The 25,146-nt window shown below is 39.7% G+C and overlaps 1 protein-coding gene across 1 annotated transcript; it reads left to right on the top strand.

The window, feature by feature from the left end:
* The first annotated feature begins 1,026 nt into the window (after positions 1-1,026).
* On the top strand, positions 1,027-24,384 carry PPTC7 (protein phosphatase targeting COQ7). The gene is made up of 6 exons (XM_013956187.2): positions 1,027-1,320; positions 11,518-11,697; positions 14,691-14,889; positions 17,099-17,222; positions 19,303-19,432; positions 20,743-24,384. The coding sequence occupies exons 1-6, from the start codon at positions 1,119-1,121 to the stop codon at positions 20,799-20,801; spliced, it is 894 nt and encodes a 297-aa protein (XP_013811641.1). The 5' UTR covers positions 1,027-1,118; the 3' UTR covers positions 20,802-24,384.
* The last annotated feature ends 762 nt before the right edge of the window (positions 24,385-25,146 follow it).

Below are 25,146 nucleotides of genomic sequence, written 5' to 3'. Positions count from 1 at the left end.
TTTTTTTACGTGGTGACTGCATATGGTGACCCTATCTGAAGGGCCCTCTTTTATTTGGCACCTAATCTCCCATCTCTAAAATGGACCAATAGCCTGTACCCTTGCACACATTTCAACTAGAATCACATAATTAAAAAAAAAAAAAAAAAAAGCGTCTTTTGGAGAGCTGGTTGTACATCTCACGAAAACACAAGGAGTTCTCCTTTTAAAAATAAATTTCGCCTGCTGTGATTCAGGCAGCCGTGCTCAATGGCCCAAAAGCGCAGAAGGCCACCAAGTTCCTTCAAGTTATTCAGAGCACGCGAGACGCGCAACCCGATACGGGTGTGGAGGACAAGTATCTAGGCCGCGCGCAGCGCTGCTAACCCGTGGGCCGAAAAAAATAACTGCGCAATCGCGGGGGGGGGGGGGGGGGGGGCCAGGCGGCGGCGAGGGGCAGAGGAGCGGCCGGCCGGGCCCGGCCGGGCCTCGCGACGCCGCTTATCGGGGCGTCATGTGAGAGGGCGGGAGGCGGTGCGGGGGGAGGGGGAGGGGGAGGGCGCCGCAGGGGCCGCCGGGAGACGCACCGCCTTATTGTCTCTCCGCATGCAAATGAGGCGCGGCGGGGAGCCAATGAGGCGGCGGGGGGGGGCCGCCGCGCAGGCGCCGTGGCGCGGGGCGGGGCTGACCTCGCCGCCCGCCCGCTCGCCGGGCCTCAGCACGCGCGTCGAAGATGGCGGCGGCCGGCTGGGGGCGGAGGGGGCGCAGCGCGCAGCGCCGGCTCTGACCGCGCCAGCGCAGCGGGCGGCGCCCGGCGGCCACTGCGGGGAGGAGGAGGCAGAGCCCCCTCCCCCCCCCCCCCGCCGCGGGAGGCGGCGGCGGCGGCGCTGAGGGGAGCCCGGCGGCGCTGAGGGGAGCCCGGCGGCGCGGGGGGCAGCGCAGCGAGGGCGGGGGCAGAGCGAGGGGCCGGGCCGAGGAGGGGCCAGGCCGCGCGGGCCGGGGCCGGGCCGGGGCCGGGGCCGGGGCCGGGGCAGGCCGGGGGGAGGCTGGCCGCCTGCCGCGGGCTCGGGCCGGTGGGGAGGCGGCTGCGCCGGTGGCTCCCCTTGCTCGGCGCTCTGGGCTGCTGGGCGCCCCGCGCCATGTTCTCGGTGCTCTCCTACGGCAGGCTGGTGGCGCGGGCAGTCCTGGGCGGCCTCTCTCAGACGGACTCCCGCGACTACAGCCTGGTGACGGCCAGCTGCGGCTTCGGCAAAGACTTCCGCAAGGGCATCCTCAAGAAAGGCATGTGCTACGGGGATGACGCCTGCTTCGTGGCCCGGCACCGCTCGGCAGACGTGCTGGGTAAGTGCTGAAGCGGCTGCGAGCAGCCCCGGCCCCGAGCCGCAGATGCTGAAGCGCTTGGGCTGCGGCGTGACCCCGCGCCGGTCACGGCAGAGCTGGGGCTGCGGTGCCTCTAAACGGCAAAACAGGGTCCCTTCTTACTTGCCTTCTGCTCTTAGCTGCAGCGTGACACCCCCCGGGCTCAGCCTGCCCTGAGAAGGGGCAGCGCATGCCGCCAGTCCAGGCCCAACCTTGGTGTGTGTCACCTGTAGGTGCCTCCAAGGCCTAGTGGCTCTGAAAGCCAGAGAAACAACCTGGAGCACGCTTCACTTTGTTTCCATGTTTAAAGTCTAGCCAAGTGCAATATGTATTCCTTTTCAACACAGAAGACCATTGAAGCAGACACTTCCTTATTTTAGTCCATGCTTTGTCCTTGTCAAGTGAAAGACAAAGTGACATTGAGACTGGTTTCAAATGTCAAACCTCAGTTTTGGTATTTCTCATATCCTGATTACACAGTCCGGTCTGCACTTATGTGCAAGGTGGATCTTAAGACTTTAGCTTTCAATATAGTGAATAATTATAGCAAATCAATGGAATATTCAGCTTATGAGTGGCATTGTTTCTGACAGTGCTTGACCTTTCTCCTGTGTAGTCAAGGTTGAACATGGCTGGCAACTTGCAAGAGTTAGTTTTTGAGCTTCTCAGTGACAGAAATAACTTTACACTGCAACTTTTGATGTTTAGGAAAAAAAAGATCCCCCCCCCGCCTTTTCAACTGAAAAATGGTGGGATTTTGTTGCAGTGTGTCACAGTGTTACAGTGCTTGGTTGATGCTTAAGAATTTTGTGCTGTCATTGTAACTTAATTACATTTTAATATAACAGACATTATTTCAGGAAACTGTAACTTGGTGCTAGGTAACAGTTTTGCTGGTTATTCTTAAGGGAGCTGTAGGTGATGCTATATCTTCAAAGAGATAGAGAAGCTCTATCAATGTATTAGGTAATCTGTGTCTCTTTTGTGCCTGTTCCAGAGTAACTTTTTTGCCATTAGAATTAGCTGTTGGACAACCATACTTTAACATGTGACTAACACTGGCTGCCTTTAAAGTTCATATGAGGCCAACACTGATAAATAGCTGAGCAATTGGTATTCATCCCTAAGAGAAATGCAGAATCTCTGTTTACTTACAGGTGGACTCTTTGCATGGGGAAGGGAGTGTATTTAGAGCCATCTGCTAATGTTTAGGGTTTTTTGGCCATATTTGGTAATTACCATATGTGAACTTGCAGCCTGTCTTGTCTTCCTGCTGGAATCAACAGAGAATCGCATTACTAAGTTTGTCTTTGCATTAATTTTCATGGCAACTTGATGACAAATGGAATTGTAACTCCACTCAAGGATCAAACAGCAAAGAAGGCTTCAGACCAGCATATTTTAAGTATCAAAATGAAAACAGAATTTAAATAGAACTTCTTTTTTCTTTTTCTGTAAAGCCATTTTCATTTTTGTTCTTTATTGCTTTTCTAATATTCATATGTAGGAATAAATTAAAATCGCTGCATATTCTGCAAACATTAACACTCAGGATGGTTTTTGATGCAATCTAAGTTGTTGCTTTTTCTTCATCTGGAATTTAAGCTTGTGGTTGTAGTTGCTGCCTTGTTTCAGCTAGTGCAATCGCCTCTTTGTTCTCCCTTTTTCACCAGCTCCTCTATGCTGCTGCAAAAGAAGTTTCAGCACCAGGGTTTCCCTGTCCTCAAGTTCCCCTTATTCTCATCACAAATCTGAAGTTCCTTATCCATCTTTTAGTGAGCCACGTAACTTTTGTACTAACTCGGTACACCTCAGCAAAACTGTCTGAACTGTTGCCATTTCAAGTTTCAAAATTTTTAGCGTTAGTTTAATGAAGAGGCTCATATGCTTTTGGCAGAAGTGAATATTGTATACACTAAGGATGTTTTTAGAGAAGAGTGAATTTCAAGGGGATCACTTAGATTTAGTCTGCCATAGTAGTCATCAGTGACAAAGCTATGCCAGATAATTAATTTAAAATTATTCTGTGCGGTCTCTTCTGGAATCAATATATGGAAAGTAAGCCTGTGTGGGGTGGATATGGGTGTGGTGTAACAGTGAAAGAGCTACTCCCAGCTACTTGGCATGAGTGCTTGGGGATTCATTTTCTTTGGTCAAACAAAAGTTGACTAGGGCTAGAGAGGTTGTATGTTAATAGCAGAGATCTATTTATATACAAAAATGCTAAACGTGTTTGGTTTGTTTCATGTATACTGCAAAGATTGAAAATTTAACAATGTTTAACTTTATCCTTTCATAGTAAGATCAACAGAAACCTTTTGAAGATTCATGTTATTTCCAGCCCTCCCATAGACGTTAAAGGCTTTGTAGGGACTGTTACTGGTGTGCTTGAATCCTTGGGTCGTTGTCTCTTATTTTGTATTCTGGCTGTTACATACCTGTTAGATTTGTATGTTTTCTTCTCAACCTGAGCACAGGAAGGAACAAGAAACTCAAAGCCATAGTGTTTCCTTTGGGATGCCTCTGAGAAAAGGAAATAGCTCTACTGCTAATATTAATCTCTGTTCTTGGAGCCTCATGATTTATGCAAGTGTTTGCTTACTGCTGCTGTTTGTACCATGTTGTACCTTTTTGTATGTTCACTGTCAGGTTCTTGGTTGTCCAGATCCTCACATGGTTACAGAATGAAATGGTCAAAATATTTGAACATCTTCTTGACTCTGTAGATATTTACATAGCAGTTCGTATTTGAAAACATGCCTTTTTAACTGTAAAGGATAGATAGGTAATTTTTCAAAGCTAAAAAACAAAACTTCAGAAACTGACACCTTCATTTTTTTCTAATTATCATATGAGTGGATTTTTTTAGAGTGTAGGGAACAAAACGCAATTTTTTTTGTAATGAATTTAAATGTTTTATATAAGCATTTCACTTTACAAAACTAAATTTTGAAACTTGTTTATAAATGTTGAGATGTCTTATGCTGGTGATCTTCTTCTCTGTTGTTGGGATCTGCCTTTTCTTGCTTATTCCTGCCTTATCAGGCTCCTGATGTCTTTGTTAGTTTTTATGCATTTTCCAAACTGTTGTGTGACTCATTGTTGAAACATTACAGCAACCAGTCTGCATCCTGTGACAGCATCACTTATACAAAGTCTGTGCTGGGTAAAAGATTGGGTGTAGCCAGTATGACTTGATTAGTCTTCCAAACTATTTCTGTACCCTCAGCAGTAGTAGGGAACCGTTTGTCCACTACAAAGTTAAAATTTAGCAGTTGTTCTATCAGCTGCAAATCTTGATTCAAATCTGAACTGAAAGGAATAGCATTTTATTTGAAAAATTAAATTTGTCAGCAGCCTACATAGGAGGTATAAACCCCATGACAAATGAAGCCCCTTGCTAGTTGTTAGTCTTGCTATTTGTCAAGAAAAATATGCACAAGAAAAGTAAACTAAAAAACGTAAAAGGATTTGTAGATGAAATGTCAAGGTTGCTCTGGCAACTATAGAGGACAAAGCGTTTCTCTTTCTGATGCCTGAAGGTCACATAAGACCGTGTTAAGTGGCTTATTTGGTATTGTATCTATTAAAGAGATTGCTGCTAAAACTTACAAACTAAAGCAGGCAAGTGATCTGCAAGTTTCACCTACTGTACGGGGAAAACTCAGGACATCTTAGATCAAGTATTCAGTGGTCTGAAAAAAAAGTCTACATGCAATAGTCCAGGAATGTAAAACAAAATTTTCTTTTTAACATGGGAACATAAGTACTGCCACTTGTAAAGGAACTACAGATTACTGAGAAACATGCCCTTTAGCAGTTAAATTCACTGACACGCTTGCCAGGACAGCTAATCCAAATGTCAGCAGAGCTATTCCTAAGTAGTATAGAATGTAACTTCTGAGAAATGTAGCTCTCTTTCTGAGGATGAAACTAAAATCTGATTCTTCTTCTTTACTACAGTTTCTGTAAGAGCACTGAACATGTTCTGATCAGAATTTGCAATTGAATGCTTTTTTTTGTTATTGTGTGTGCTATTGATGCTTGTTGATAGTGGACAATTTTCCTTTCACAAGCAGGTTTTAAGGGTTGCTGCTTGAAAGAAAAGCAGGTTTTGTCAGAAATCACAGAAGGAAATAAGCAAAGCTGAACACAAGTACAGTAGGTGAGGCATTAATCATACTTATGTTGCAGGAAACACTGCAAAAATTTCCCGCTGTTTACGTTGGTTCTTCTGAACTATTAATATGTGAGCCTGAGATTATTCAGGCTATAAGTACTTTCAGTACAGCATGACTGATGTGTTCTACATTACCTACCCCTTTTCAGCATTTAATTGTCAACTGCCACTAGCAGTTCAGCTGCAAAAAAGTTTCCAGATTGTTCAACATTTTGAGAGATTATGTAGTTCTAGCTATATGGGGAAATTTTTACAGAACTTCTAGAGATAAATACTAGTTTAGTGCCTTCCTGTAACTCTCAAAATCCACTGAGCGATTTCTCAGACTTAGACTTAAATAAAATGGGTAAGAGATCCACCTGTAAAAACCTGTTTCAGAAATAATGGTGGACTGTAGCAGGAGAAAACTGATGTAAGGGGCTTCTGCTTTCCCCTGAAAGTAGATGCACAATTTAATTTTTTCAGTTTCCTGTTATTCCTTTCATATGTTCTTCAGTATTGCCTCTCACTTTGTCTCCTGCTTCTTTTTCTATCATTTTCACTTAGCCAGTTATTCTTCCAGTATCTTTAATGCAAGTGTAGTTAAGGACTAGCATAACTTTTAAAATGCCTAATGTGAGTAAGTAACCTTTCATTTTGTAACTAGTTATTAGTCACACATAATCTACCTTTAGGGATTTGTATTTAACTATGTTATTTCTGTGTTAAAACTTGGGGAGGGGGGAGACTATTTGACTATAATATCATGATCCCATACATGCTGCTGTTGAAATTGCTAGAAAAGTTAATGCTGATTTTAAGCTTGTAACTTGCTTTGGATGGAGAGCTTATCTAGGTGTGTAATTTATCTTGTCACTGATGAAATAAATCATAGATCAGTTTATCTCGACTCTGATATGCTGACAAATATTAGGTGCTATATTTCGAACTTCTGTGTAGTACAATAGACTGTGCCTTGTTAACGTTTTAGTCTTTCTTCTATATTTGATGCAAAATAAATCTGGTCGCATAAATATATCCTTTTGGTGCTCTTTTATCAGTTATTCGTGGCTAATTCAGGTAGGGATCTCAAGAAGTTTAAAGCTCATTAAGATGAGTGGAATGTCTTGCAATGTTAATTGTGGTTGCAGGCAAAAGCGATTCCTACTGGCATGCTTGTGCCTGTCTGGTGCTTCTGTGTATACTTGTTCTTCTTAGCTGATATGAGTTTTGAAAGTGACTGTCTTTCAAGAGATTTTTGGGACAGGGTGATACTTTTGGATTCTGACCATGGACAGCTGAGCTTGCCAGCTGGCCAGAACTTCCAGTCCTGAAGCTATTGATTTGAAGCAGGTTTGATAATGTCATGATTTTGCTCTGAACTTCAAGACTGTTTTTATTTAGTCTGAACTAGACGGAACATTTAGATCTGACTTAAATGTGTACAGTGAAAAGCACATAGTAGTAGTCTCAGCATTGGCTGTCTGTTCTCTGGGCCTCTGCAGTTAACTTTATGCAGTGCTCTGGTAGTCAAAACAACTTTAAGCTTGTATTTCAGCTGGTGTTTTAGCCCGGGTGCTTTTAGCACTATGAATTCAGTTTTAAAAGATTTGAATGCCGCTATCTTCACTTGCTCAGTTCTGGTACTGCAGCATCAATCACTTGTGCTTTGTTTTGAAACTTTGTTATGATTGTATCTCTATGAGAGATCTTGATTTACTCAGTCTTTAAGAAGTTAGAAAGAGCCAATTTTTGAACTGACACATGCAGCGAGTATTTAATCTGGCAGTAGTGTTTGTGTATTTTCCAGCAGAAGGCAATGTAGTGGAGAATTAACTCTGTCACTAATTCTGAAGGGTCCGCATAATGCAGTGAAATATTTGAGAAGCATTTGCTCATTTAAAGTAAGTAACTTATTTTGATATTTTCAGTTGCTTTATTTATGGTGGTTGTTCATCTAGCCACGGGCATTTCATTATTGTACATGGACACTTGTGTAACCTCTGAATAGGCTTGAACAGGGAAAATCCAATGAAATATTCTTTTTATAGAATGTTCTGATTCACTGAATAGCTTTAAAAAAATCAAAGATTTTATACAGTTCAACTTCAGCAATTCTTCTGTCAGCCACGCAGCTTGTTTTAAATGTGCTATGATTCATATGTTGTAAGCTGAATATTTGAGGTTAAACGGTGGATTCTAGAATACCATATTTAATGTTTTTTGATGAAATGTAAGAAAACCAAAACTTGAGTAATCTTGTTTACTTGTTAAAATAATAATTATTTTGAATTTTTGATTTTTTTTGTCTTAGGTGAAAATAAGGATAATATGGATCAATATAGCTTATCATTATTCCCTGGCAGTGATACCGCAAATAGCAGTACTTATACATTTTCCTTTGGTAAGAGAGGAGAAAACATGCTGTTGCATAGAAGGTGACCTATTTATGAGAGTATAGTTCTCTGTTCTTACTTCTTCTGGAGTTTGGAATGTCTCACAAATACTTTTTAGCTCAATTTTTTCTATATGTCAAATGTCACAAAGTTTTCTTGTACTTTAGTCTCATTTACATTTCATCTTTTTTCAGTAGCAGTGAGTTCAACCTGTTTAAAATCTCACTCCTTTTCCATAAAACTGTCTAGTTTATGTTGAGAACTTAAAATGCTGCTTTTATTTAAAAACCATCCTGGTTTGTAGGACAGGCTGGCTGAAGATCTTGGGGAACTGAAAACTCTTACTTTAAGGCAAAAACAGTGAAGGTAGATACTTTCCAGGTGGTACTGTGTAATTTAGAGCTTCCTGAATGTATTTTGCCTGTGTACTGTCATTGATCTGGGTGGCAGCAGTAATTCCTGGCTCTGTGCCTGAGCAGGAGGAAGCATTTGCCTATTCTGGCAGTGTTCACGTACCATGCTTTAGGAGCCTGTAAGGTCATTTAACTTAAATTAAATTAATTGACCTGACTTCTTTTAAAGCATGCAATAAAAAAAAAAAAATCCTTGCAGAAACCCCACGCTGTCTATCTTGGGAGAGGACAAGAGCTATGCGATCGTGATGGTGCATGAGTTATGGGGAGCAGATTAGGGGAGACAGATGTTGCAGTTAAAGCATACTTATGGGCTTGCTCGGGAATGTGATGGTCCTGCTGCTCCCGTGCCAGGGATGGAGAAGGAATGCATGACTCTCTTGTTGATTCTGAAGCAGATGCTCTGTTCTTTCCAGTGCGGTGCAGAGCTAAGTTAGAGGGACCTACTCATAGACTAACTAGAGGATACTTGTGTTGGAAGATACTGGCAGAATGTACTGATAGCTGTTTATAGCTTGCAAAAAGACAGGAAGGAAGACAGAAAAAGCCATTTCATGACTCAAGACAGAGTTTGAAGTACCCTGCCATGATTACAGATTCAAATTTCCTGCTTGGAGTAAGAAGTGAGCCAAAGAAATCGGCTGGCATACTCTCATGTGTGTTTTAAAAATTGAGATAGGTTTGGATAATTAACCTGATCAGCTGCTTTTCATGAAAACTGTCGTTCTTGTACTGTATAGTGGTGCTGTAATATTTCTATTTAAATATTTCCCAAGAAAACTAATGAAAAGGTCTGTTGAGCATTTGAGGAAACTATGTAACTTTTGATGAGCTTGTTTGTAACAACCTTAGGACTCAAAAGCTTTGGTCAGCAATTTTCAAACATCATCTTTTTATTGCATTAATACTTTCGTCACTGAAGCAATGCTAGTAACATGGCAGATGCAAGAGGTCCATTTATATATGGCCTTCAACTTCGTACTGCTATATTCAGCTAGAAAAAATTATAGCCGGATTGTGCTCATCAAAGGGGAAAAAAAAGATGCTCATTTGGTAACTTAATACGAAGCAGGCATCATCATCATCCAAACTGACATTTCTCAGTTTCTATTTCAGTTCATATTCTAGATCAGAATGGAAACTTTTTCCTGTTGATCTTTTATTTTAGACTTGTGTGACTGGTGGTAGGAAGCAAAGGGTTAATCCAGTATTAACCAGAACCTGTGGGATTTGTAAAGAGAGGATTAGTTTGTTCCTGAAGGAACCAGAAAAGGCATGTCGCAGATTGCCAAGGCTGCTTTTGCATGAGCTTTGTTCCAGGTTCTGCTCTAGAGAGATGAACACAGGGATCTGCCTTCCTATACTGTTCTTCAAAGAAAGAAAACACGGACAAAGCAGGTGTCTGAAAGGTTGTGCACTATTTTTGGGAGAAATCTGATTAATGTTGATAGGCTGTTCAGAATCTGGCTATAACCTCCTGTCAGATTATAGTTCGTGCCAAGGTCAGCTCTAAACCTTCCATCTCAGTTTCAGACAGTGTCCGATGTGAAGGGCATTTGTAGATGAGGCAAACTTAGTTTTACCGTCTCAGTCAAATCTTCATGCGTTTGCTAGAAGTGGTGTTCTTTCTAAAGAGACAGTTCTTTAGCACAGTCTGATCTCTGAAATTGGGTCTTTGTGCTTTTATCATGAACAAATTATGTGAGTTTTATTTTGTTATAAAACCCTATGCTCCAGGTGATTAGTTCCTTATAGTCTGAGGATCAAAAAGACTCTTAAATTCTGAAAAAATTTCCAGATAGAATTATTTTTTTCCTTGGGTAGATTGCTCTCATGGATAATACCTATCTTCAGACAGTATTTTAATTTTAACATTAAAACGGATTGGGTAAGTTCAAAATATTTTGGCCAAATAGGCAGCAGAATACCATTTGCTGTTAGTAGGTTTTTTTTCCCTCAGTTTTGGTTAAAAATCCGTTTCCCTGACTCTTCTCTTGGGATTAATGTCTCTTCATTCATTCTGCATATCCCTTTATTTACTGTTAATATGTCTGGTTTGGGGGTGGTGGTTTTTTTTCTTATCTCATGAAAAGATCTCTTATTTCAGCCTGTTAGGCATCTTCCTTGTTGCCACTGTACCTGCATCCCCTCATAACCACAAGGGTCAAAATTTCACCGGAAACTTCATAGTTTAAGAACTAAAGATACTAAATTGTGGTTCAGAAAGCTGAAATGGGGCACTGCTGCTGTTTGGATAAGGAAAGCATAGACATGCAGCTGTTGGAAGTGCTCAAGATACTGATGGGTTTCTGTACGATATCTACCCCTTACTCCTGACTCAGCTGAGGAGTTTAGTCTTTTGTAGCAGCTGGCTTTTCTTATCTCCACCTGGCAGTGGCATCAAACCACTATGAACATAGTGATTGGTTCTGCTGCTCATCCACCTCTGACCACCTCCTTTCCATGTGCATCTTCGGTATTTGCCTCTGCTGTTGCGCAGAAGCTTCCCAAGCTTTGGCAGAATTTGTCTAATCCTCTGCTATCTAGGCTGTTTTGAATAACTAAGTGAAAAATGATTGGACCGTAGTCAGTTTTCATTCTCTTACTTGGCAGGAGCTGTAAGCAACAAACTGCTTTTGCAAGATGTAGGTCCCAGCATTGTGTTGGTTTATGTGGTTTTTGAACGCTTTTGAAAAATAGTTTTGTTTCTACAGAAAATGACGTTACCAAGTGGAAAGCATCATCCTTCCAATGAGCAAGTTGCTTGAGGAAAGACTTCGGGGCATTCAGTAGTGGGGAAGAGTTTCTTTATCATTTTTATCTTGTTTAAAATCATAGGACTCTAAAACTGAAAGTCAATAAAAAACTCTTCTTCCTTTTTAATGGGCTAATGGAAGGTTAATGTGATTGGATCCCCAAGAAGCTCCCCAACAGTTGTTCTCTAGTGCAGTCAGTCTCCTCATGGAGTTCTGAGCAATAGACTTTTACCTTCTTTTTAGCAACTCAGATGGTATTTGGAGTTTTATGTAGGAGCTGATGTTAGAAGTTATCTTAAAAATGCTTAGAAATATTTTTCTTAAAGTTTTTCAGCCAGGTGCTGTGTGGTGCTTTTTAGTTATTGAATGTAATAACTGTGTGCGAATTCAGTTAAAAACCTTGTTTTGGTAGCTATTTCGGTTCATATAACCCTTTTTGTTTTGTTTTCTTCTAGGGGTAGCAGATGGTGTAGGTGGCTGGAGAGACTATGGGGTTGACCCTTCTCAGTTCTCAGGGACTCTAATGCGAACATGTGAACGTTTAGTAAAAGAAGGACGGTTTGTACCAAGTAATCCTGTTGGGATTCTCACCGCAGGTTATTGTGAGCTGCTGCAGAACAAAGTACCCTTGCTTGGTAAGACAGCAAAGATGTGCAAATTGGATCTGTGTAGTATGTTATCTAGACATGTGCTTATTCGGTGTTGCTTAACTCTGTTATTATGCTTCTACAACAAATTTACAGACAGTTGTCTTTAACAGAGATGAAGATGTCTGTTTTGATAGCATCTTATTTTTGCTTGTATGTTTAAAAATTATCTTGACTCATTCAGTAATGCAGGGAATTCTTGTTTATTTAAAAAAGAAAACAAACTGCCTTTGTATTTGAAAGGTGGTAATTCACCCATGCTTGCAGAAAGTTTGCAAAATAAGCTTTGCTATAGAATATGTTATTGTGTGTGTGCTTGTGCAGGCGTGCTATTTCTCTCTCTCTCTCTCTCTCTCTTTCTGTGTAAATGTGCATATAAATAATCATTCTCTATTTCAAAACTGTTAAGAGTTCCTTGTGGCTGTTTAAGTTGTCCGAACAAAAATATTTTCTGATGATAATAGTAATAGGATGCAGTTCTACTCACTCACTGCTCTTGTTGCCTTTCCTGTCCAACAAACTTAAAACCTAATTTGCTGACTTAAGTAGTTAGTTTATATCATACAGTCATTGGTATCTTATATTATTTTTATAATTCATGGGGAGGGAGATCATTATAGGGTTGTCTTTTTTGGGGGGGGGGGTGCTTTTGGCAAACTAAAGTATATGCCTAGCATATTCTGTGCCAAGCATGACTTTAGGCAGCATATGCCTTGAAAATTGTGAGCAGATAGAAATTAAGGCAAAATTTGGGCTCAGCTGACAGCCTTGCAAACAGAACAGGTTTCTGAAGGGCATGTGACCTCTTATGCACCGAGAAAGAGTTACCCTGCATGATATGCATACTTCTCACCTGACCTTAAAATACTGTGCCAGGAGAGTGCTGGGTAAGCTATATTTAGCTTGTCTGCTGAGCTCAGGAACAGATGTTCTCGCATTATATGCCTAAAGAATAGGTTCAAACCTCAGAAGTGACCTCAAGTGTCACTAAAATAGTGATGGTCAGTAATGGCATTAGGATTTTGTGTGTTTAGTAGTGCTTATTTGTGCAAAGCATATGTAGCTGTAAGTGATCTACAAAGTGGGCCGCTGGTGAGAGCTCTCACAACTCCTTTGTAGACGGAGGCAGCCCTGTTTGGCTTGACCTTTCAAGTTCTGAAAAGCAGCATATGCTGAGTCACAAGATCTGCATTCCACACATGGCCTCCTGGTTACACTGTGTTAATACAGTTAGAATTTGAAGCTAATGGTCTTTAGTCTTTTTCCTTTGTCCAAGAACAGTATTTTTTAGAAGTAGGAGAAAACCCTTGAATTAACCCAGCAGCGAACACTTAGGATTTATTTGAAATAAAGTGAAGGGAGAGGACTTCATTAGGAAGGATTCATTAAACGTTAACTTCTCCTTGCTGTTGTGCTTTAAGCCTTGATACTTAGTTTATCAGAATTGAATCTACCAAATATTTTAACATAAAACTGAAGAGGGAGAAAGTTGAGGCATTTATTTAAGCACTGTTCTTGTATTACAGAACAGTCTTGGACTCTGTCATATATAAAATCTTAATCTTTTTTTCAAGATGCTACTTTGGCTTATTCTCTAAGAGTGGAGAACAGAGGTTCACTATATGCCCTAAAGAACAAATCAAGTGCAAGTGAATTGCAGGGAATTCCTATATTAGAAAGTGAAGCCTCTGGAATAAGTGATGCCTAGAGTCAGCTGAGCTTTGGTAGCAAGCCTGACTGTGAGTTTAGCTCATTGTAAGTCCGTGGTCCTTCCAAGGTGTAGCTGTGCTTGGAAACTTCTGCTGGTAGAACGTTAGGGCAGAAGTTTAGTTATACTCTAGCCCATGATACGGGGTCTTCTGTTGGAGGTAGTTTGAAGTCAGGAAGAAGTGCTTCAGCTGTATTTCACACTTTTCAGGAATGAAAGTTCTTTTGGATGCATTGCTATCCTGTTGGCAGAAATTAAGTGATTTATGTTTTCTGTGAAGCACTTAGTCTGCGTTATGAGTGTCTTTGTGATACAGTAATTGTTGTGGTTTGCCACCAAGCACAGTTGGTAGCTAGATCCCCAGGAATGAATCAAGAATTCCTTAGTGTCCTCAAGCATGACTGGAATAATTCTGAGCACTGTAGACTTGTAGAAACGTTTCCATTCTGTCTTGCTTTAAATTTTTAATCTGGAGCAGTATTTGTCTCTGAAGTATGTTTTCTTTCAACTTGTGGAAGTAATATCTTGAACACAAGACAGGAATTTTTCTTAGCTTAGTAAGGTGGGTAGTGACGATATTTACCAAAAAAGTTTCCTCCTGTTTAAATAGAACTGTGTTAAACTTGATTTGTATTGTCACAAATTTTTTTTAAAAAGCTAGCAGAACACCAAATTATGTATAGCATAGCCTGTTTGTTGTCACTTAACTGGATAATGGTGCTAATTTCTTCAGCTTTAGAGAAGTATATTACTTCTGAATGGATGACATGAATAAACTGTGCTCCTTTAAAATGTTTAGGCCTTTCTTGTTGACAGTTTTACAGAGTCATGCCGTAAAGAAAAGCATATTTATATTTGACAAGAATAATGGAACAATATCTAAGAACCGCTTGCAATTATCTATTTACTTGTCATGGATTGTATTCAGTTGATGAATGAAAAGGTGTGGAAGACACCTAGCATAGTATGGATGCTATGGGAATTCAATTATTCTCATGCTTTCAGAATTTCTGCATTTTGTGTTTTTTGTAAACGTGCTGACATATCTTGCTGTAAATAAACTGGAATAAAACAGGTATTTGTCAGCATAATGTGTTTACCTAGACCAAAGCAAGAAAAGTTCTACATAAAGTCATAGTATGTGTTGTAAAGATTTCTGGTATCTTGCTATTTTTAAGTGTATATTAATTTTCTGTCATTATTGAGTATTTCCATATAGAATGAGCAATTTTTGTAAGGCTAATTCCAGTTACCATTTTCCGTTTGCTTCCAGGAAGCAGTACAGCTTGTATAGTAGTTCTAGACAGAACAAGTCATCGTTTACATACAGCCAACTTGGGAGATTCTGGATTTTTGGTAGTCAGAGGAGGAGAAGTAGTACATCGATCTGATGAACAGCAACATTACTTCAACACTCCATTCCAGTTGTCAATAGCTCCACCAGAAGCAGAAGGAGTTGTCTTAAGTGACAGGTAAGATGGGACAGGATCTTAAATCTTTAATCTGTAATTGTGATTAACTTCCAGAAGGTTGCAGTTTTGCCGCTACCATACTTTTTTTGGATAGTGCAGTGTAGCATGTGGGCTTTAAGTAAAGTATCCAATCAGAGTCTTGCATCCATCCTCATCTGTATTTAAGGTAATGTGAATATTTCTCATCTCATACTTACCAAATTTTGTAGGCTGTTGTGCAGTCCAACTTTGGGTTAATGGTTATCATAATGACATATTCCCATAGAGTCTATGGTGTGCGCTCGGCATGTTCTGGTCCAGGGAGGGACTTTGCTCAATAAAGCGGTTGCAATGAAGGCTACAGCTGTTGGGTGCAGGCCATCCTGCACGAGTGTCTTGTCTTATCGACAGCTTTTGTTGCAGTCCCTGTCTGTACTCTCTTGCGACTGGTTGGGAGTACACTAATTTAGATATCTTGGCAGCAGGGTAATAAGTACTTGAAGAATAGAGCAGGGGAACATGTGACTGTAGCTTGTGTTTCTGAGTAGCTGTGTTTCCAGCAGCATATTGTATTTGACCAAAATGAGCAAAACTCTGTTTGGCAGAACACCAGGCTGGGAAATTAGAGTATTCGGAAAGGACAATCTGTTCACAGAAATGAGTTGTTCCAAAGGCAGATTTGTACTTGTGTCCTCCCCTAAGAAATCTAGAATGTCAGGCAAATCACTCCTCTGAATTTGTGAAATCTCACTAATAAAATGCAAAATAAAATGCAAAAAAAAAAAAAGTATTCATATTTTAAATGTGTCAAAATTTAGCTCTCAGATCAATGGTTATGCTCTCATTAGTGTGTTGTCCCTCTTATGAATACAAAAAGATTTTAAAAAGGTGTCTTCAAGGAGTTACTACATAGTATATAGGGAACGGAATAGGAATCTTAATTTTTTCATTTAAGGTTTTAAATCTCAAGCCTGATGCAGTAAGGTTTGTAATGTTTACTGCAAAAACAGCTCTTTTTGAAAGTTATTGGAACTCCTCACCGTTCTTGCATGTGGTTTTATGACTTCATTTGTACTTTTTTACTTCATAAAGCTGCAGAGAAGAAGCCAGTGTAGGATTCTGAAATTAGAACCCTTAAATAATCTACAAACCTCTGTATTAGACTAGCCTTAAGTTACTTTTTGGAATTCTGGAACTATTAAAATGTTTTAATTTTTCTGATGTACTGTGTCTTATGTGGAAAGAAAAAAAAATTACCACAAGCGATAACTGATAACGTCCAGTGGAAATCAGGAAAACGAAGTAATTGGAGTCATTGCATAACAAGGAAAGCGCAAGATAAATCAGCTCCCACACTTCCATTCTGAATCATGATTATAGCTTGCTGGCTAGTTTCTGTGCTGCTGCTGACGTTAATTAGTACTCATGCTTGTTGTCTAAATGCTCCTCTGGTATTTCTTATTGTTGCCCCAATTAAATGTTAAATTTGGCTATATGTGGAGATGGGCAGACAATCTAAAGCCTATTAACCTTCCTGAAGCTACAAATCAGTTGAGCAAAAGCAGCTCTTCTGCTTTTTGGGATAGCCAAATGGCGTGATATGCTGTGCGTTTTCTTTCTCTTAAAGATCCCAAAGGATCTTTTAAAATTAAGTTTTTGTCATTATGCTGCTTCTGAGAATCAGGTTTTGCAGCTGTATTCATGGCCAAAATACATATTTCCTCTTCTTTGTATTGTGTAATGTGTGAGACATAAGTAGACCTAGTTGTTGTGGTCTCTTGGTAGTGAATTCCGGACGTACTTCATTATCCATTGCGATAGAAAGTGATTTGGCCATTCCTGTTATGAATTGTCCTTTCAAGTATAGCTCTATTACATGTTTAAGATGGGTAAGAAGGAAGCCCTGAACTGCCATTCTGCTTACTGGTTTCCATGGAGATACACTTGCAAAGTGGATTAGTCTGCAGGATTGTTCATCTGGGAATTTTAAATGCAAATCCTTTGTGTAATAGCTGGAACATTACCTGTTTGCAATCACAGTTCTTGTGTTGTAGCTTTCTTGACAAGCTACCCTGGTGCAAAAGCTCCACAGCTGGTGATTCTTCTTCTGTTGCAGCAAAACACATAGCGGTAGTGAATTGCAAAAGCTGTTGGTGTGCTAGTTTGCCATCGCTTGGTGCCTTAGTGTGAGCTGGAGTCCATTTCTTTGACATACCTCTTACCTTCACAGCCCTGATGCTGCTGATAGTACTTCTTTTGACGTCCAACTTGGAGACATTATTTTGACTGCAACAGATGGACTCTTTGACAACATGCCTGACTACATGATTCTTCAGGAGTTAAAAAAGCTAAAGGTGAGAAGTGTGTGTGTTCTAAATCTCTCGCATAGCTTTTGCCCGGCAATCCCTCAGAGCTATTACCATTATTTTCTATGCCCATAACCTGTGTTATGCATAAAACACAAGACCCATCACAGAGCGCTCTCATTTGGCAGCTTTTCAGTTGATGCCACATGTGAGCAATAGAAAGGGACATTCACCCCAAAACGCCCTCTCTTGGATCTCGCCCACTCTGAATCTAGAAGAAGGAGCTTCTGCATAAACTTCCTGAGTAAAAGCCAGTACCGTTTCACTGGCCAGTAATGGGAGGGAGGCAAGGAAGGAAATGGGGAGAGGTGTTCAACAGCAGGCTCTGCCCCGGCCAACCGCTCATACACTGTATTTTATCTGTACTTGCAGGTTGTAGATTGTATACGTGAAGATACAGCATTCTCTTATGGGTATTTGAGGGAGTGGGCTCTATACTTAAAAATAATTTGAAGGTTATCTGAAAACTTAAAAAACAGTAGTTCTAAAGAAGTATGAGCTATCTGAATTGAGTTGCCTGGGCGTGAAAATCTTTACCTTTCTGTTAAAAATTTCTTTTTTTTCCACAAATGTTTAACTTTTCCAGGTTAGTAACTGTGAATGTTCATTTAAATGGTAAAAATGTATTAAACAATTTTAATTTGGATGAGAATGTTGTGCTGAAGGCTATTTACTTACACACAGGAAAGCATACTTGTGAGGTATCAATATGTATAACTTTCCTGAGGAAACTATTCTGATGTTATGAAGTGCAAATAAGGCTAATGTGTAGAATTATAGTGCGGTTTCAAAAAATTTTGCCTGCTCTTATCCTGCAGCTGCACAACTGAAAGGTGATGTTAGACAGAAATATGTGTCCTTACAGACAAAATGTCTGAGAGGTCTCTGTCTGAGCATGAGGTAGACTGTTTCCCCCTCTCTACAGTCACCACTGTCATTTCCCCCCTCTTTTTGGTGTAGTATTCAGACCTGAAAGTGAAAAGCGGGCAGATACGCTGTAAAAGGAAAACTGTGATTGTAGTACAAGTCAAACTATTGCAGAGGCTTTGACCAAGCTAGCAGCGGTAATGACAGCGTTGAAGGTGCATTAGCACGCTTTAATGACCAGATTTGGAAGCGACTTGTACGCTGGTTGCTAGCCTGTGTGGCTGTTGCTTACGCTTTAGCTAAATAATACTTGGGTTTGCTACGTTCCTGCTCTCCTTTTTCTGCATAGACAAAACCTTAGCCTAAGTGGACACTAGGGGTTTAATTCTCTAATGGAAGAAAGTTGAGCTCCACCTATTGGGTTATTTCAGTAAGGCCCTGGAGTGCTCCTTGGGGTAGGAAGTTCAGCCAAAGTGCCTTCTAATTCCCCAAACTGCTGGGAAAACTTCTGAGATGACAGGACACGTAAAAAATAGTTAAAAACAAAACCAGTGGTGTTTGTCGTGTCATGTTTGCTTGAGTATGAAAAAAATAAGTCTTGGAGTAAAGCAGCAGCGGTACTGAAACCAAAAAGATTGGAACTTGAAGAAAAGGAAGTCCATAGAAAGTTTGCCTCATTAAAATTTTCTCATCTAATTTTTTAAGTACCCTCTCTCTCTCTCTCTCTCCCAAGTAAGCGCTTGTTGATTTGGGCAAAAGGCTCAGAGAATTAAGACTTTCTGTTCAAATTAAAACATAATTACTTCAACTGAGCCTGGTTTGTGAGGAAAGAATGGCTCTTTCCTTGTGAACTGCTAGTATTAGGTATCAAATCTGTTTCCCTCAGGTGAGACTGTTTAATCTATTTCAAGTATTAGTCTTCTAAGTATTTAAAACCTATGTTTCCTCTATAAAACAAGTCTTATAGCTGCTGGTAGGGAACAGGTTTAGATTTCAGTTCTGAAGATTTGCAGTTCTAGCCCGAATTTATAAGGCCTAAAACACAGTGAAGGTTCCTTTTGGAACAGAAGGTGATAACTGGTACATGAACTTGTGAGAGAGAAGTCTGCAGCCAGGTGTCTATAAAGCTGACATGCATCAGTAAAATGACTACTGATAGAATTTCTTACAAGAATAACTTTTTTTCCCCTCATTAATTTAGAACTCCAACTATGAGAGTATACAGCAGACTGCAAGAAGCATTGCTGAGCAAGCTCACGAGCTGGCATATGATCCCACTTACATGTCACCGTTTGCACAGTTTGCATGTGACAATGGATTGAATGTGAGAGGTAAGATTTTTCTTCCTCCTCCCACTCCTGCCATCCTTGAGAAATCTTAAGTTAGAAAGTGAATTTCTGGTATTCTAAAATCTGGTAATGAAAACACAACGTTAAGAAATGGTCTTGGCAACAGATCCGCCCCAGCCTAGTGCTTTGTGTTTGCCAAGGGCCCCAGATCCTGACGAGGTTGTACCAGGCCCTAGCTAATCAGAAGCCGGCTGTAATGCAGAGAACTCGGCTCAGCACGCTCTCCAATGTAGTATGTGCTCTCCTGCACCAGGAATCCAGCCCGGAACAAATTCTCCAGGCTCCCAGGAGAACTGTTCTTGACTTGTTCCTTGAATTCAGGCTCTTTGTGGGTTTTTGTGTTTGTTTTGTCCTTTTAACATTACTATCCCAGTACTGATCTCAGTGTTGGCTGTATTTTCTATGCTCTAGAAAGGTCACTAACCCCTGGCAGAGTTCATAGTCCTATTAAATATATATTTAAAAAAAAATTCTGCTAGTAAAGATGTCCTCATTATCTCTGTATCAGGAGGGCAGGATTTCCTGCAAGGCCCTTTAGCACCTTTCCTAAAGGTTGGGACAACAGTTGTAACAACATGGAGCAGGAGCTTTACAAAGAGCCTGATCTGTGGTGGAAACTCTAAATGGAATCTATTGCTAGTGCTGTCCAGCACAATTATTCACTAATGAAACTGCAGCTCTCTTGAGTCCAGAGGACTGATTTGAACTTCTGCATAGTAAAATACCTTTTCTCTGAGCTATGTCTCTAGAATTTTGGAGTGTATTGTTCTAGTTACTCTGGTTTGAAAAGTGCTTATTAAAAATACTAAGTAGCTTTTAAAAGGATTTGCAGTAATATAGTGCTGGAGAAGATGTTAAAGAGATACTTCAGTGTTTGATTTACAGTAAATTCCTGAGAAGAAACTTTTTTACTTATGGGAGCTTGCCTGTAACAAATCAATTTCAGGTAATTTAAAAAAAAGAAAAAAAAAATCTCTGTATATTAGAAAACAGGCTTTCTGCTCTGCTGGCTAACAACGGTGTTCAGGGTTCTATACTCCTTTTAACAGTTTGTGATCTCAATATTGCTTAAAAAGGAGAACTCTTCTGCCCTGGTAAATGTTGTTGCTACTCTCAATTGCGTTCGGAAAGGAAGTGGAGGAAGCGGAGTTCTCTTGTCTACGCAAAACTACTTTTGAGTATTTAAACTATTTTAAAAAGAGCTTGCAGTAGGGAAATATCACAGACTAAGAAGTTATCTAAGATGACCCACTGTGGTTTGATGAAATAATTTTATTTTTCTTATGTTACAGGGGGAAAACCAGATGACATCACCGTCCTTCTTTCTATTGTAGCTGAATATACAGACTGATCTGCCCAGAGTGTCGGCTTCTGATGTTTTCATTATCCCTGAGCTCCTAGCTTCACATGTACAGTTTCCTGCTGGCAGGATTGCTTTCTTTCTTTGCAGCTGATCTCAGCAGCCAGTTTTCAAGCTCGTTGCCTGTCTTGAGACACAACTGAAGTCCTTGTTAAGAACCACTCTTGTAGTACACTGGTCTTTGTCTGCCAGCAAGAAATGAAGAAACTCAAGGCTTGAAGCATGTCTTTCAGAGCTTAGTAATTGTCCGTAAAAGGGGGAGGATCAATCGCACGTTGTTACTGCATTTGAAATGTGACTTACTTTCAAATGGATAGAATTGGTTTATCAGCATTCAAACTAGATTTAATAGAAAAAAACCTCTACAAGAGGGTGTGTTACTATATCTCCTAGAAACGTTCACTATTCATTAAAGGGTATGTTACAGAACACAGTTTCAGAAGCATAGTCTTGTTACAGTGATAGCTGAGGTTTTGTGTTTCTAAGCTCCGGTTTTCAGGAGACTTTATAACTGCTGTAAACATTTTGCTTTTGCCATACATGGTGTCAGCCTAGGAGCCTTTTCTAGTACAAAATTTCAAAAACATACTTAGTTCGAGTTATATGGATGCAAATGTGTTTTGTGATTTCAGGTGCTTAACTGTGATCTTAAAAGTTCTGCGGATCATTCGTCCATAATGGGCCAGGTATCTGGATGTTTTGGCTGTGGGTAAACCTTTTTTTTTTTTAAACATAAGTAATAACTCAGTCTCAAAAAGCCAAGACGCTCAAAGCTGAGGTCCCTGCAGCATTTTAACCCATCTCACCAGCATGTGATGATATGGCCTAAGTGCTACAGTGAGAGGTTGCACGAAGTACGGATCATCCTCAACTCTGAACTTCTTTGCTTTTGGTAGATAATTCTGTTAACTGAACATAATTTGTGTTGATATTGCCATTCCCACTTATATAGAACAGAGTACGTTGCACCAATTTAAGTCAAGTTGATCCTTGTCTTTCTGACTCTCAAACGTGCATCTCTGCTTATGCTGTGGCAGCAGCAGTAGGTATGAAAATGCAAACTTAAATGAATAATTAGCAAAACTTACATTTCAATAACTAAAGTTTAGGATTTTCAGAATGAACCTTAATGATGTTTACAGTTATCTAATAGCCACTTTGCAATATTACATTTCCTTTCGAATTACAGTAGCTCACAATTGTTCCCCTCCGTTCCATCAAGCTCTCCTTTGTTTCCTGAGGTTCATACAAAAAGCTGATAGCTGTAAAGATTATATATATTTTTGGTCAGTTTTTCATTAACTTTTTTGCTGGTAGAAAAGTATGTAGAAATAAATTAAAGCCATGTTTTTATATATAAAAAGTCGGGTAATGTTGATGTTTAGGTGAGTGCAGTTAAACTTGGTCAGTAAGTAATCTTACCTGATCTCAAAAGGAGATTTTTACTACCTGGTTTATTGTATTAAAACTGTTTAAGTTTGAGGTTACCTCAACTTGTTTAAAGAATTTTTTGTGGACTTGTACTGTATATTTGCGTAACTATGTCAAGCTTTTATTTAAGATCATTTAACATGTACCATGTACATGTCATTTTACTATATTTCAATGCATCATGCTTGTAACAGGCATTTCATTTATAATAAGTGATTAATTTGGAAGCTCTTCAGTAATTTATCTGCTATTCCTAAATTGGCATAATGTTAGCTATCTATTTTAAATCACCTTATAATTACTTGTCAAAATGCCTTAACTACCCTAACTTGACCAAAATATTATTTTGGTGAGGGTACGGGGAGGATTATATTAATGAAGAAAAAAATTAATTAGTTTTGCGATACATGGAACAGTGAGTGGTGGATAACTTTGCACAAATTGTCAGTCCTTGTTATTTTTTAAAATTGAACAAGCTGTATCTAGCTGTCTTGTTAGAAGGAATGTATTCATGCTGCAGTATAGGGTTTTGTTTCTAGTATTTGGGAGGACTGTTTCTCTCTCAGATCTGGGTATCTTTACATTTTATTCTTCAGTATTTACTATCATGCTTCTTTATTAGAGCAGATTTGATCAATTATTCTCTCCCTTGAACTTACCTTAAAATAATGCCCCGGTAGACCTGGACTGTTTTGCACTCTTACCCCTTACTCTCAGTACACTCATGTCCAGTCCTCATTATTTTTTTCGACTTGCTAGAACTTTAAATTAGGAGATGTATGTGGATCGGATAAATGAGTATGGCAAAGGTGCTTGCCCCCATGTGAGATGTTGCATGCGCTGTACTCTGCCTCTTTTGATCCCGGGTCTGGAACCCGAGATCGTAGAGATTCAGCCACCTTCTCAGAAGCTAAACTGTGCTGCCTGGTGGGTTTGAGTCTAAGCCTTGCTATTTGTGTTAAAGCAGTTTTTAGTTGAGCAGTATATATAAAGCCATTTGCCTCATATCACATCATCTTTTTTTTTTAAATAAAGAACAAATTTGGATTTTAATTTACAAATCATGAGTTTATCCCTCACTGGACACACCAAAGACCAGTAAAGCTTATAGCTTTTCCATCTGTTTATAAAGCAATACTGTATTATAAAGAATTAATATTTTTATCACATGCTTGATTGTTTTTGTTTTTTTAAGATGTGCACTCTAAACATATCAAACCTAATTTCTTCCTATGAACTTAAGCTGTCTGCGCACAACAAATTTTTGGAAAAGGAAATGACAGGGCCCACAATATCAAAATAACTTTAAAAGATGCATGAAGCAGTAACACTTCCTAGGATTAGATTATTGTGACTGTTCGTGAGGAACGTACAAGAAAGGTGTGCCATGAAATGGGAACATGCAGGAATGGAGGACAAGCTGGCTTCCAGCTGCTGCTGAGAGTTTTATGTTTCTTATCAGGAGCTGGCTGTTAGGGAGCAGTAATCTGAAGGAGAAGGAAGAGTTTCATATACCAGTAACCTATGGTACACAGAATATAATAGCATTTGCAGGAGTTGGGATTTCTGCAACGGTGTTACTAGGTATATGGGTAAAAAAGGGCTAAGATGTGGTGAATTGAAAAACTGTGGTTCCTTGCTACTTTTATGGCTATCTTTGGGAGACCTGCAACATACAGTTTCCCTCTAAATTTACTTTCTTTAGGTTTATAAAGAAGGTATGGCCAAAAAAAAAAAACCAAAACAAAACAGATTTTGGGACCAGATAGTTATGCCTGAGTAAGGGAGAAGGGAGAGGTGAAGGTCTAGTGAAGATGCAAAGTATTTTGTGATGGAACCTCCATCTCTTGGTAATGGACATCCTTTCTCCGGGGGAAAACCAGACTGTGTATGTGTAGTAACTGACTGTATGAAGTAGTTTCTTACAAAGATAGCTGAAATAATAAAGCAAATCTGAGTCTGTATCTAATGAGGATGCTTTTTTTGTTGTTTTGTTTTGTTAAAATGAGACTATCATCTATGCTTACCTAAGAGGCAATTATGTGAATTTCATGTCTGAGGTATAACTTATGCAGGAATAGTTCTGTAAATACATTTAAATGAATTGTAAAGATATTTAATAAATATAGTATTTATACTAAAATGTGGTTTTTTTAAGTTGACTGCAAAAATTTTGTTTGTTAATGCAATGATATGGTGGCCCAGCCACTAGCTCTTAAGGGTGTTTGGCTTTTGTTTAGACCATTGTACAGCGTTCTCTCAAATCCAGGTGTGAATGGCACCATACCCTACTCGATAAAACGTCTCTCTAACCATTAGGCAAACAGAATTGCCATCTTTTAAATTAACCAAAGACTGGAAGTTTCAGTATTTTAATCCAGTGTGACTTTGGAAATATTGCACAATAGCAGTATTCCCTGCAAGCTTGTTTGACAGTGAGCAAAGCTGGGCACTACTGTTGTGCAAATCTCCTCCTCTGTTCCGTACAAGTAAACTGCTTTTTCAGTGCAGCAGTACAACAGATCAGTTGTGGATAAGTTCTCCCCAAGAAAACAACAGCAAATGCAGTTTTGTGGCTTTTTGTTGAGATGCAGTTGCTAGGGGTAAAGAGCCAATGTCACTGATTTGTGTTGGAGGTGGTGGGGGGGGAGAAGAACAATGCAACTCTAGAACATAAGAAACATCTTGAACTCATGCTTTCAGACACTAATATTTTTATTTTTAATGCATTTCCATCACAGTGTATAGTATTATTAATTACTCAGCTCAATATTAGTTCTACAAAGTTTCTGTAAAAATACCAGCTATTATATAGCAATAATGTATTTGGCTATGCCAGAGTGGATGGGTTTGTTATTCCATCGCTCGTAACTTTACAATAGTAGTTTAATTTGCCTGAAGTGGT

The sequence above is a fragment of the Apteryx mantelli genome, chromosome 17 (assembly GCF_036417845.1).
Source record: "Apteryx mantelli isolate bAptMan1 chromosome 17, bAptMan1.hap1, whole genome shotgun sequence".
Taxonomy (NCBI): Eukaryota; Metazoa; Chordata; class Aves; order Apterygiformes; family Apterygidae; genus Apteryx; species Apteryx mantelli.
Note: the sequence above shows the minus strand (reverse complement) of the source record. Positions and strands in the feature narration are given on the sequence as shown.

Excerpts from the sequence above, each read along its gene's own strand:
- PPTC7 (XM_013956187.2), top strand. The coding sequence starts at position 1,119 with ATGTTCTCGGTGCTCTCCTACGGCAGGCTGGTGGCGCGGGCAGTCCTG. Across the intron at positions 1,321-11,517 it reads CCGCTCGGCAGACGTGCTGG|GGGTAGCAGATGGTGTAGGT; the intron begins GTAAGTGCTGAA and ends GTTTTCTTCTAG. Across the intron at positions 19,433-20,742 it reads CAATGGATTGAATGTGAGAG|GGGGAAAACCAGATGACATC; the intron begins GTAAGATTTTTC and ends CTTATGTTACAG.